The following is a 12530-nucleotide window of genomic DNA, read 5'->3' as shown; positions in this document are numbered from 1 at the left end:
TCTCATCTAGGATTTGAACCCAGGATCTCTCGCACCTTAAGTGAGAATCATAGCACGAGACCAACAAGCCCTGAAGAAGAGTCTTGTTGAAGGCATACAAGAGATACTTGATAGAAATTAGTGACATGGCCCAGTGGCCTAATGGATAAGGCACCAGCCTTCGAAGCTGGGGATTGTGGGTTCAAGTCCCACCTGGGTTGTCTTTGATGCAGTTCATTTGAAGTTGGCTGTGCAGCACAATCCAGTGTGACCTTCAAAAAGCTAGGTTCATACCCTTAGGTCAAAAAGACATGACAATGGAAAAATCGTCAGAGAAGCTGTTTTGTCATTAGGTGTACACACCAGATCGTCTGAAAGCAATAGGGATCCTGAAGTGCTGTTTTCTGAGTTACAAGAACTTCTTAAGCCAGACACTTGGGGACGTGCAAATTTGTTATCTTTGTTTGGATTCATCGGATCTCTTTCTGCTGCTAAATTAGACCAAAACAGTCATTATTTCATAAACAAATTGTAATATATTTTACATTTTTTATAAACACGTTTCACTCTCTTCTCTCCCGATGGCGAGTTATAAAGGTAAAGTTTTTTTTATATTCACACATTCGTTCATTTAGAAGTCTCTATATTGTTTACCATTTAATTTTGAATATTCGATCAGAATTAGCATGCAAGTATGACTTAAAAACAACATTAACACTGTTTATTTGACTGTGACCAATGTTGTACTTTGATAGTCATTGGCTGCTAATATGATTTCGCTATTTAGAGTTTGCAAATAACACTGTTATTATATTATACTACCAGAACTTTTAGCAAAGGTGAAACTTTTTATTTCTTTACGACAAAATAATTATGCCAGAAATGTTTCTGGATGAGGTATTTATGTGATTTATACATAATAGGGGTGTTCTGATTGGTCTTAAAGCATCACTAAATTGTGCAGGCATTACAGGTCAAACAATTTGTTACATTTATCAAAATAAACAATAAGGCTCTTAAAGCACTGCTTTGAGAAATGTAGAGTCGTCATATTTCAAATACCTCAAGTGAAACGAAGTCATTTGTTTTATTATTTTATCACTGACAGTGTCCTTGTCCTTGTGTAAAATTATTTCAGTTTAAGATCAAGTGTAAAATAAAATGTTGTATAGACAACAATGAGCAAATAGGACAATAGTGTACAATATGTAAATAAAACCCCAAATTTAAATCTTTTCATCATATACTTTAATTAAACATTTCAAAGCTTGGAAGTATTGTTTACAAATGGACAAAAAGTGTCTCTATGGCCTTTAAAGTATGTGGTAGTTGTGCCAGTACTATTGAAATTGAGTCAATGTCATGAAAGGAAAAATCGACCATACTTTGTTAATCCAAATTCCTATATGTAGCCTTGTGATGTAAGCAGTTAAACCATTTAAATAGTTTTATTCTTAAAAAGGGCCATAATGAAAATCAGAGTTTTTCTCAAAAGTAATTAACTAGTACTCAGAGTAGTTTTTTAAAAGAGTAATTGGTAAAATATTAGTATTATTTACTAAAACTTGAATTATTTTAGCAGTGTAATTGTAATATAACTTGACTACAAATATTCTGTTTTCTTTTCATCTGTGAGAGAACATCAATAAATAAAAATAAATAAAAAAATCACAAGCACATTTAGTGCAGGCTTATTATATTATTAATATATGATCAATTATTATTATTGTTCATAAACGTTTTTTATTTGTATAAATCGATAGATTGTTCCTATGCAGTATTTTTATAAATTGCTGAGAAGACATTGCAGGTGTTCAATACATTGAGTGTCAATTTTGGTTTATTATACTCTTAATTATAAATATATTATTAACTAATTATTATATCTTATTAACATTTTCTTTAATAAATCAATAGATGGTTCCTATGCAATGCTTTAATGGGTTGCTGAGAATACATTTCAGGTGTTCAATACGTTGCGTGCCAGTCTTGAAAATAAAAATAGGTGCTGGAAAAAGTGCTTAGAAAACCTTGATTTTTATTAGGCTGTGTCTGTATGAACTCTGTAGGTAAATCAGTGTCACATTTTTAATCGTTTGGTGTTAATTAAGATCTCTTGGTCGTCAGATCATGTGATGTATTTTGCTGAACTGTGCTCAAATGTTATAAATGTAAAAACACCACATTTTGAAGTGCAACTGCCGTATGTCAATTTAGTTTGTGTGTGCTGCGCTCAAAGACTTTAGAAAACGGTGGAAAGTCAAATCATCCAAATAAATTTTTATGATGGACAGAAGTTGCAGAGGCTGCAAACGTATAAAACATGAGGCCGTATTTAGTTTATATACACTATATACAACTGCAATTGACCAGCTTTTGGGGGTGGGGGCAGCTTGCAAAAGGTTGAGAACCCCTGGTCTATTAGGCTAGTTTAAATATTATTTTAAGATGTCACTATGCAGAGTGAGTGCATTTTCCCTCCTTCTCCTGGTTAAAAGATAAAGCTCTGGAAGTTGACAAAATCAAATAAACCCAACCTGGTTATGGCTATGTTAAATGATTTGACAATGCTTGATATAAACCGTCAAGTTTACTTTAGTTTGTGATCAACTCTGGAGCAAATGCAGCATAAAGTGTGACGTGCAGCAAACAGCCAATTACAAGACACACAAGTGCAGCAAACAGCCAATCACAAGACACACAAATGCGGCAAACAGCCAATCTCAAGACACATGAGAGTCAGTTTGACTCATTTCTCCAGAATCAGTGCAATTCACTTCTTTGTTGCAGTTTATAGAAATATCAAAATATAAAAATATAATGAATCTAAATACATTTACAATCCAGAAATACACACTTCTGATGCAGCACATGTTCAAGACGGCAATTTATAATATAATATCAGTGCAAATCATTCAACTTATGTTATAGATTTAGCTTCAAAAACAAGCTTTTTATATTAAAGCTAATTTATATGCTTATTTAAATGTAAATTTTCATACAAATAATAATTGGAATTATCAGATAGCTGAAGTGCTTCAGTAGTCTGTTAAGTACTGAAATTAGCATGTAAGCTAACAAATGACTCATGTTCTCATTCACTGAAGACACTGGGTTTCCCATACACAGATTTATTTGTAGTAATATGGGAGTTTTCACATTATTGCATCTTTAAAGACAACAAGTTGTGTACAGAGAGTGTAATTGTTTTCAGAAAGAAAACTTGTTTCTTTTCTCAAATCAGTCCATCAAAATAAATGTGTAGTGTTTTAAAATCAAAGTCTTCATTTGTTACCCACAACACATCAAGAGTTAATCAAGTTAAAATCTCATAATCTGACAAAAATCTGATCTGTGGTAACTGGCAAATGGCATTGTCTGAACAGGGCTTCAGCGAGTCTGTATCGATCGCTCATTGTCATTGCCTTACAGCGAGTTCACACCACACAAGTTTATCCACTAACAAGTTTTGTGAAATTGCAGACAAAAGCACAAAATTGGATGTAAATCTTTGTTTGTTCAGGCGAGTGACAATCAAATAATGTGAATTATCAAAAACACAATCTGAGGGTGTAGGTCAGTGTTCCCTGCATCTCCTCAAATATTTTCTCCTCCCTAATCTTTCTAATTCTTTTTCAGAGCCGATCATTTGTTTGGTAAATTAATAAACTGTTTGCAAATGTGCACTGTGCACAAATATGGTTATTGGTTCATAATAAGTTGAAGCACATTGTTATATTTTGCTGTATTTGGCTTAACCGTTCTTGTGTGGCTTGCCAATGTATAGATGACTCTAACAGATGAAATAAGGAAGCTGACCAAAGTTCTTACAGGGAGAAAACTTTATTGAAGACAACTAATAGTGTAGGTCCTCATCGGTGATGTTAACTCATCCGTCTTCAAGTACCTTAAACCAAAGTACAGTCTGTGAGACACTACTTTATAGCAAACGGCGTAGTCAGTTATGTCCGCAACACCTCCCTCACCACCCGCGTCCTCAGTTATATTCGTGCATAGGCGACAGAATAGAGAGGGCGGTGTCCGTGACACATCCCTCAGCACTCGAGCTTCCTCAGTTATATCCGCGCATAGGGCTGCAGAAAAGAGGTCCACGATACCTCGCTTCATTTTCATAACCGGTCACTTTCGTTTTCACATTGGGGTTTAGGGCGGCGTGACTGTCTTCTGACTAGAGCGGCAGTTCAGCTTGATCCGGCCCTGCATGTAAGCAATAACTGAGGTAAAAAAAACTCTGGTTATTTATAGTGAGTTTGGAATCATCTGGTTGGTGAATCATGTTTTAGCTAATGCTGGACCAGCTGTGGACAATCATAAGCATGTGATCCTCTCAAAAGTAGTTTAAAAATAAACTTAACTTGAATGAACAGCCAAACTACATGAAAAAGCTGCCATTTTGAATATACCAGTGTTTCTGTGGACAAGGCCTCATTTTTCAGGACTCTGCTCTGCATTGTGAAGCTTCATGTGAGCGCTGAGGCTTCTTTTATGAGTAAAGCCCTTTCCACACTCACTGCATCTAAAATGATCCTCTCTTGAGTGAGTCTTCATGTGTCGCCTAATGTAGTCTTTGCGTTTGAGTTTAATTCCACAATGATCACATGTGAACACTATGGTTCCAGTGTGACCATTCATGTGGTTCATGAGGCTAGATTTGCTTGAGAGGCTCTTTCCACACTGAGCACATGCAAACGGGTTCTCTCCGGTGTGAGTTCTCATGTGGTTATTGAGTGAGCTTTTATATGTGAAACTTTTACCACACTCTGTGCATGTGTAAGGTTTCTCTCCGGTGTGAATCCTCATGTGGATGTCAAGGTTTTGTTTTTTAACAAAACTTTTCCCACACTGTGTGCAAGTAAATCTTTTCTCTCCAGTGTGAGTTCTCATGTGGACTTCAAGGTTGCCATTTTGCTTAAAACTCTTTCCACACTGAGGGCAAGAGTAAGGCCTCTCCTCAGTGTGAATTCTCATGTGCATTATCAAGTTTCCTGCATGATAGAAGCTTTTTCCACACTGTTGGCATGTGTACGGCCTCTCTCCAGTGTGAATTCTCATGTGGGTTTTAAAGTTTTCTTTTTGAAAAAAACTCTTTCCACACTGTTCACAGGTGTAAGGCTTCTCCCCAGTGTGAATTCTCATGTGCACCGTTAAGTTTCCTATAGTATAGAAGCTTTTTCCACACTGTTTGCAGGTGCAAGTTTTCTCCCCTTTGTGAACTCTCATGTGAACATCAAGCTTTGGCTTTTGACTAAAAGTCTTTCTACGCTGTTTACTGCTGAAATTACACTTAGATTTGGATTTCCGAGGTCTTCCACGTGATGAAGTCTTTTTAGTCAGTGTGGGTTTTTCATCAGTCATTATGTCTTGGTGTTTCTCTTCCATTTCATTCCATTGATGTGTCTCTTCTTTCAGCACCATCAGATCTTAAAAAACAACAAAAAAGTGAACTTTAGTATGAAGCCACATAGCGATAAGCATGAAATGGATGTTTCACCCACAAATAAAAATAACCAATTAACATTTACTCTCCGTCATGTGGTTTTAAACATTTCCTGTCTTTTGAAACACAAAGGAAGCTTGCATTTTTACAATATCTTGTGCTCAAAAGAACCAAGGGATAACTTATTAACGGAGAGTAAAAGGTGAGGCTAATTTTATTTATTTATTTATTTTTTTTAATTTTTACAAGATGTAAAATAAGTCTTTGGTGTTCCCAGAATGTGTCTGAGGTTTCGGCTCAAAATCAGATCATATACCTTGCAGAATATTTCATTTTGGGGGTCAGAGAAAAACCAAGCTGTTTTTGTGCCTGTGGCTTTAAATGCAAATGATCAAATGCACTCGCTTTAGATTACTCATGTTGTGTTCCCTTATGTGTATCTTCCACTGGATTTAAACATTTGTAACTTGCTTAGAAGACCCGATTGAGACAAATCCTGCATGTTCATAGCAAGTATGCATAATTCAGCTTATATTATTGAGTTTGCATTGTTGTAAATAATTTATGCAAATGTTTCCCAGTACTGGTTTGCAGCTGGACAGGTATCCGCTGTTGAAAACATATGCTTGATAAGTTGGTGGTTCATTCCACTGTGGCGACCCCTGATAAATAAAGGGACTAAGCCGAAGGAAAATGAATGAATGAACTTTTGCAAAAGCTTAATGCCACGTTTTCTGTAAACTGTGATGAGGAAATGGCGAGATGACATCCCAGGTGAAAATAATATATAATTAAATGCAATTAAAATACACTTAAATACCCGCAAATACATTTTAAGTACATTGTTGTTTTTTTGTGTTAAATAAAAGTTTGATGATTTTACACTATAAATATACTAAATAAGTATGTTTATACTTCATTAGGACTCTAGTACACTTGACAAAAGTATATTAAATACCAGTAATACTTAAATACATGTTTAGTGTACTACAATAAAGTACACTACAGAAAAAAAAACACCAAAAAGAGTTTTATTAGTGTGTTTTTCAAAAGTGTGCTTTAAATGCTTTAAACATTAGTTGATTTTTAGTACACTGTTTAAGTTTAAAATAAGTTAATATATAGAACATCTATTAGTAATGTAATATAGTAGAAGTACATTTTCCCAAAAGTTGTACTTAAGAACACTTAATGTGAATGCAATTATCACTAACACTTAAATTGATTTTGAGTGTGGTAATCTTACCAAAAACATTATTGTCTTGAAGTATGTGTGTGTTGTGGGTCAAGGAATGATCAGGAAAGCCAAGAATGGGCATGCAGAAGGGATGCTATGTTTGTGTATATCCAGTGTAGTCAATAATATGATAATCTAAGGAAACATATGTTTTACATTGCATATTCTAAAATTGTTCTGGACTGTTTATCCTTCTACTTAATTATCTTTTGTCTAACCAATTACGTGAGGATGTCTAAACAATCTAATGACAAAGGTTTGTTGACTCTGTTAGCATAAATATCACTGTATCCTGAATGTAAGGAAGGTCGACCTGTGGAGCTCATGGAGAGTGCTGAAGCTGATTTCTTGCTGTCAAAACTACAAAAAAAGTAATTAAATTTCCTTCTATTTTATTTCATTCCTGACTCTTTGTTTTTATTCATCGCAACTGGTCTTTCACTGTTCTTAAAATGTACTTAATACTAATTTTTAGTACATTAAATACAAAATTAGTTTGGGAAAATAGAGCACTTTTAATACAGTATTTAGCACACTTTTTTTTTTTTACAATTTGTATATTCTTTTAATATATTACTATTATACTTTAAATTAGTCATAAATATATTTAAATGTTTAAAAGTAGGGTTCCAGTGTTTTTCTAGTTGTAACTAAATATATATTTTAAAAAAAACAGATATAGTATGTTAAAAGCACATTTTAATTAAATTTCAGTGTGTCTCAAAATAGCACAGTTGAGTACACTTAGATGGTGTTAAGTTTATCCTAACATATACTTAATACTATCTTTTAGTACATTAAGTACAAAATTAGTGTGCGAAAATAGAGCACTTTTAGTACATTACTGAAAAGTGTACTAAGTATACTCAAAGTGCATTGTAGTGCACTTTTTTTTTTTTTTTTACCTGGGCAAGCAAAGAGATCTGCATGCTGTAGGCTATTACATAAATGCGAACTCAACTTTTAATACTGCAGTCACAACATTTGTCATTGAAATAACGCCACAGGTAGTTGGTAGATCTGTGTAAAAAAGGTCTGCCGCTACAGCTGGAAAAAATCCTAAAGGAAACAATGATATAACTTATGCAAATGCTTCTCAGTACTGGGTTGTAGCTGGAAGGACATCCGCTGTTTAAAACATATGCTAAAAAAGATAGTGGTTCATTCCACTGTGGTAACCCTTGATTAATAAAGGGACTAATGTTGAGTTCAGCTTGCATGATTTTCAAAATATTCTTGTTACGGATGTTTTTCACACTGCATGACTATCTGGGTTAGTGTTTTGTTACTGCTTTGTTTACACTGCAAGATGGATTGGCGACAGGGAGTTTTACACTGCATGACTTTACAAAAGGACAATCACAGACAACTTTGTCCAAACTATGTCTCACAGCCAAAAACACGTGGTATATCTTTTGTTATTAACTACATAAAGAGAAAGAAGCCTTTAATGGGGTAGAAAATGTATATATTTGCTCCTCTGGCATGGTTTCCGCTACATTAATTCTTCCATGGCGGGGCACCATGACAAAATTCATCCTGCCACGGCTACATTACAGCTTCTCATTCAAAACATTTAATTTTTTTAATAGCCAGTAATAACGTATTAAACGTCAAAATGTATTAAAAGGTTGAGTGAATTATAACAGCGTGAACTTCTCTGTAATCGTAGTAGTGCTGTGTATTATTTGTTTACCCCGTTAAGAATAAGTGCTGACAGACTGACTGGCTGACTGACAGATGCGTGAGGCCAGCAAACACGATCTATAGCCGTTTCACTTTACTTCAGGACGCATTAATATCGTTCTGTAGGTCTATTAGAGACATTCATAAATGTACAAGCAAAGAGATCTGCATGCTGTAGGCTATTACATAAATGTGATCTCGACTTCTAATACTGGGGTCACGACATTTGTCATTGAAATAACACCACAGGTAGTTGGTAGATCTGTCTAAAAAAGGCCTGCCGCTACAGCTGGAAAAAATCCTAGAGGAAACACTGCCTGGGTTTTGAAGGGAACTAGCAATTTCTCTTCAACTTTTTCCTTTTTCGGCCCAGTTGAGCCAAAGGAAAATTAATGAATGAACTAATGCAAATGCTTAATGCCAGTTTGCTGTAAACTGGAGTAATGAGGAGATAGCAAGATGACATACTTTGCAACTTGTTTTCATTCACTTGTACTTTTGTCTTTTTATTCTTGCCTTTGTGCATGTCCCGAGGCTTAGCTGAAGACCTACATGATGACATTTTATATACCTGACAAGATGCAGAAATGGCATCAAAAAAAGGTGACCTGCTGTTTGTCTAATCAGGGACAGTGACAACATAAATATACAAATAATAATGTTTACCCGGTGGTTGGGAATGTGTAATGTCTGTTAATGAACATCTAGGATTATTTGTTAGCCCCTGGTATAGCATGAGGAGAGTGGAATGTGCTTACAGATAACCAAGGATTTTGTTATTCAGAGTGGGAATGACCCAGGATTCTGCATTTGAAGTGTGAAAAGCCCTAAAAATACTCAGCATCAGTTCTCAGCATAAACAGAGCACAAAGACAAACAGCGACATACAAAAATTGTCAATCATGTCATAGCAGTGACCTGATTTCATATGCTAATGTTTTAGAACTTCCAATTCAAGTGCCTCTTGGAGAAATGACCAGGAATAATAAATGGCAGAAAACGGTCACACTACTTGCTCTGCAAACAAGTGTGTTCATGACTATACATACAAACAAAAATAATAAAAATAGAAATTTTGACTTTGCAACATTAAGCAGCATTAGGCAAGGGCCAGTATAAGATTCTAATTCTAATAACCTTGAATAAAAATATCACAGTTTCACGGTACTGTGATTACTGCTCTAAAATGAATATTTTTTTATATGTCTGGGTAAAAAAACAAACAGTTTTCCCCTTTGAACACAATATATTTTTTTTTGAGAAACTTTAAAAGTGTTTTGGAGCAGTAAACATGTCAGGCTGAATAATTCTAATAAATCATTGACTTTTGCTGTCTTCATTAGTTTTAGAAACACAGATTTCTTTATGATTTAAAATGGCATCTTTTGATATCTTTTCTGCTGGAGATACTGTTGTCCTGAAAAACTTAAAACATAAAAAACTTACATATACAGTAGTAATGATATAGCAGAATAATTTGGCAGCTTTATACCATGAAAACTGTTATCGTCCCATGCCTAAGCAGCATAACACTGTTTTTAGGATCTAAAAATTAATTCTTTAAATAAAGTCTCAAGCAAAAAGATTCCAATGTCTGCTGGTACACAAAGAATATGGTCAAAATTCTAATAAACTTTACACTCAAATGTTTGCATATCATCAGCATGCTGAAATCCATTTCTTAAGAAGCAAAAGTCATTTTTAGACTAGTTTGTTGGCCAGTTGTAGTCAGTGCAATGCTAAACATTATTGTTCTACTATAATTTGTTTATTTTGCCTCATGTTGTCCCACAACATCATTAAAATAGTTTAGAATACTGTACAATGTTTTATAATAATTAATTATTTTAGTATCCATTTCATTCAGCATGTTTAAAATTGTGGGCATCTACGTTTTTGACATGCTTTAAACCAGGGTTTCTGCAGGTTTCACCAAGTTAAATTTAGAACTTTTTAAGACCATTATGAGTGAAAATTTATACTCATAAAGGGCTAAAAGCTAAGGAATTTTTCAAATGGCCCAGATGAAAATGGTTTTTATTTGCCCTTAAAAAATAATATGATTTTAATACATTTAATAATACAATAATAAATGAATAATATAAAATTACAATATTTTAGATATTTCTTAGCAAAAGATTTTAAATATTGTGTAAAAACAAGCCTTTACTTGTATCCATACATTTTTTGCCAACATAAACTTTGAAAAAATACAAAAAAAATTAACAAATGTTTTAAAAAATTTTAAAACTATAATAAACTAAATCTATGCACAACAATCTGTCCAGGTCAATGTCCTCAGCAGTAAATACATGGATCACATTTATACATTTAACATTTAACAAATGTTATTGTAAAAGAAATAATTAAACTATTATGATAAACAGTTAAAATGTCCTTTTTTAATTAAAAAGTGGAAAGTTTTATTGAGATGGATTGTTGGGGATTGTATGGGTTTTGGCCAGATTGGGTAGTAAATCATGAACAAAGGAAAATGAAGACTTGTTTAAAAAAGATTTAAGACCTACAACACAATATTTCAGAAAAATTAAGACTTTTTAAGGCCTAAAATTTAGATTTTGGAATTTAAGACATTTTATGATTCGCAGAAACCCTGTTTAAATACAATAGCCCTGGTAATTAGTTATTATAATAATGTGGTTCTAACTCAGATACTATTAGTAACAGCCAGTAACAACTACTAGAAACAAGTGTAAACCCATAAAGTATTTGGTAAAAAAAAAGGAATTTACAATAATACATAAAATAATGACAAAAGACCTGAGAACAAGTAACAAGAAAGAAACTTATTCCTGTCTTTCAATGAGTGCTTATGTGCATTTAGGAGAACTAGGCAGTACACTCAGGACTGCAAGATGGATTTAATTTAGTATTCTTATTATTAAAATATCTGAATGAGGAACAAATGACTGAGTTGGTCTTTGAGAATAAAAACCAACCTGTTTGTTCCTGCAGATCTTCCTGTTTGACTGTGAATGTTTCTTCAATCTTCACATCTTCACTCTCCTCTTTAATAAACGCCATCTTTATAACAGTGTGGAGATCAGTCGCTTCAGCAGGAGTTTTTCTCTGTGTTTGGACACTGTATCCTGTTTAAAATGAACAAAACAATAAAACATGTCCTGTTTAAAATAAATAAAACAATAAACAGAAACAAAATAACTTCCCTTTAGAAGTGTCTTCATATGAGTAATCAACAAAAAGAAATCGGGTAAAACGTTTCTTTAAAACACTAATTACACACTTTATTCAAACAATAGCTCTCAAATAATGAGAGATTATAGATTATAGAAATAGTACTACGTTGTATAAAAAGGTAAAATAATATTTCCGACAGCAGGAACATAATTTAATATCGTTTAAAAAACCTAAAACTTCATAACTTTAACTTTAAATCGGTTTATATCTGTAAACGTTTTAAAACAAACCTTAGTCCAGTTGAACCATAGCGCTGATGCGGCGCCACCTGATGACGTCACAGGCTACGCCAAAATAAAAGTCATTTTTTTTGTTTAGCTTTTTTGCCACTTACTGTTGCATTCATGACTTATTGATACATTTCGCCCATCTTTTTCTCTTTACACTATAGGGCAAGTAACGTTAAAAATCTAAACCACTGGCCGAGAAGAAAAAACCCTTAGCGTTAAACCCTGAGATGGTTTAACCCCTAATCTGACACCTTAGATATTTCACATTTAATATGTGCATATTATTTGTCTGTCACGATAACTTCCGTTTTAGCCAACTATTTATTTATTTATTTATTTACTGACCTTCTTATTTACCGAGCAGTTAGTTAGTGCTGAAACGTTACATTTATACAAGTAAATAAATAGACTCAATGATAGGCTAAATTCTGCGGATTTCTGTGCACACAGATTTTATGTGGGCCTACTCATAACCTTCTGGCGTTTCTATAAAAAATGTCACATTCTATTGGTGCATATAAATATGCTGCTTTTACATCCATCAGGTGAGCAATCAGGGGCAATGCGGTGGCCCATGGATAGCATGTTCGCCTCACAGCAAGAAGGTCACTGGTTTGAGCCTCGGCTGGGTCGGTTGGCATTTCTGTGTGGAGTTTGCATGTTCTCAATGTGTTCGCATGTGTTTGCTCCGGTTTTCCCCACAAGTCCAAAGACATGTGGT

The 12530-nt window shown here is 34.0% G+C and overlaps 2 protein-coding genes, 1 long non-coding RNA gene and 1 other non-coding gene across 5 annotated transcripts in view; 3 read left to right on the top strand and 1 right to left on the bottom strand.

Annotated features, from left to right (window-relative positions):
• Positions 1-11849, bottom strand: part of LOC110439488 (uncharacterized) — a 95437-nt gene extending 83588 nt beyond the window's left edge. The window contains exons 1-3 of one of the 2 annotated variants that reach the window (XM_087250322.1): positions 11810-11849; positions 11321-11470; positions 3807-5420 (exon numbers count right to left, since the gene is read on the bottom strand). In XM_087250322.1, coding sequence (XP_087106448.1) covers positions 4426-5420; positions 11321-11405 — 1080 coding nt within the window. In that variant the 5' untranslated portion in view covers positions 11406-11470; positions 11810-11849 and the 3' untranslated portion in view covers positions 3807-4425. Of the gene's footprint in view, positions 1-3806; positions 5421-11320; positions 11474-11809 lie in introns of those variants that run through there. The other variant, XM_088650453.1, reaches the window with a different exon arrangement.
• The window catches only part of LOC147845203 (uncharacterized), a 449333-nt gene that overhangs the window by 69355 nt on the left and 367448 nt on the right, over positions 1-12530 (top strand). The gene's annotated exons all lie outside the window — the stretch shown is intronic.
• trnar-ucg (transfer RNA arginine (anticodon UCG)) lies at positions 128-200 on the top strand. The gene has a single exon. It is a non-coding gene; the product is annotated as a tRNA-Arg (tRNA).
• Positions 3667-7072, top strand: LOC148682335 (uncharacterized). Its single transcript, XR_015942988.1, has 2 exons — positions 3667-5040; positions 5124-7072. It is a non-coding gene; the product is annotated as an uncharacterized LOC148682335 (long non-coding RNA).

This window comes from Danio rerio, chromosome 4 (genome assembly GCF_052040795.2).
Source record: "Danio rerio strain M-AB ecotype USA chromosome 4, GRCz13ab, whole genome shotgun sequence".
Lineage (NCBI taxonomy): Eukaryota > Metazoa > Chordata > Actinopteri > Cypriniformes > Danionidae > Danio > Danio rerio.
This window is presented reverse-complemented; position numbering and strand designations above follow the sequence as displayed.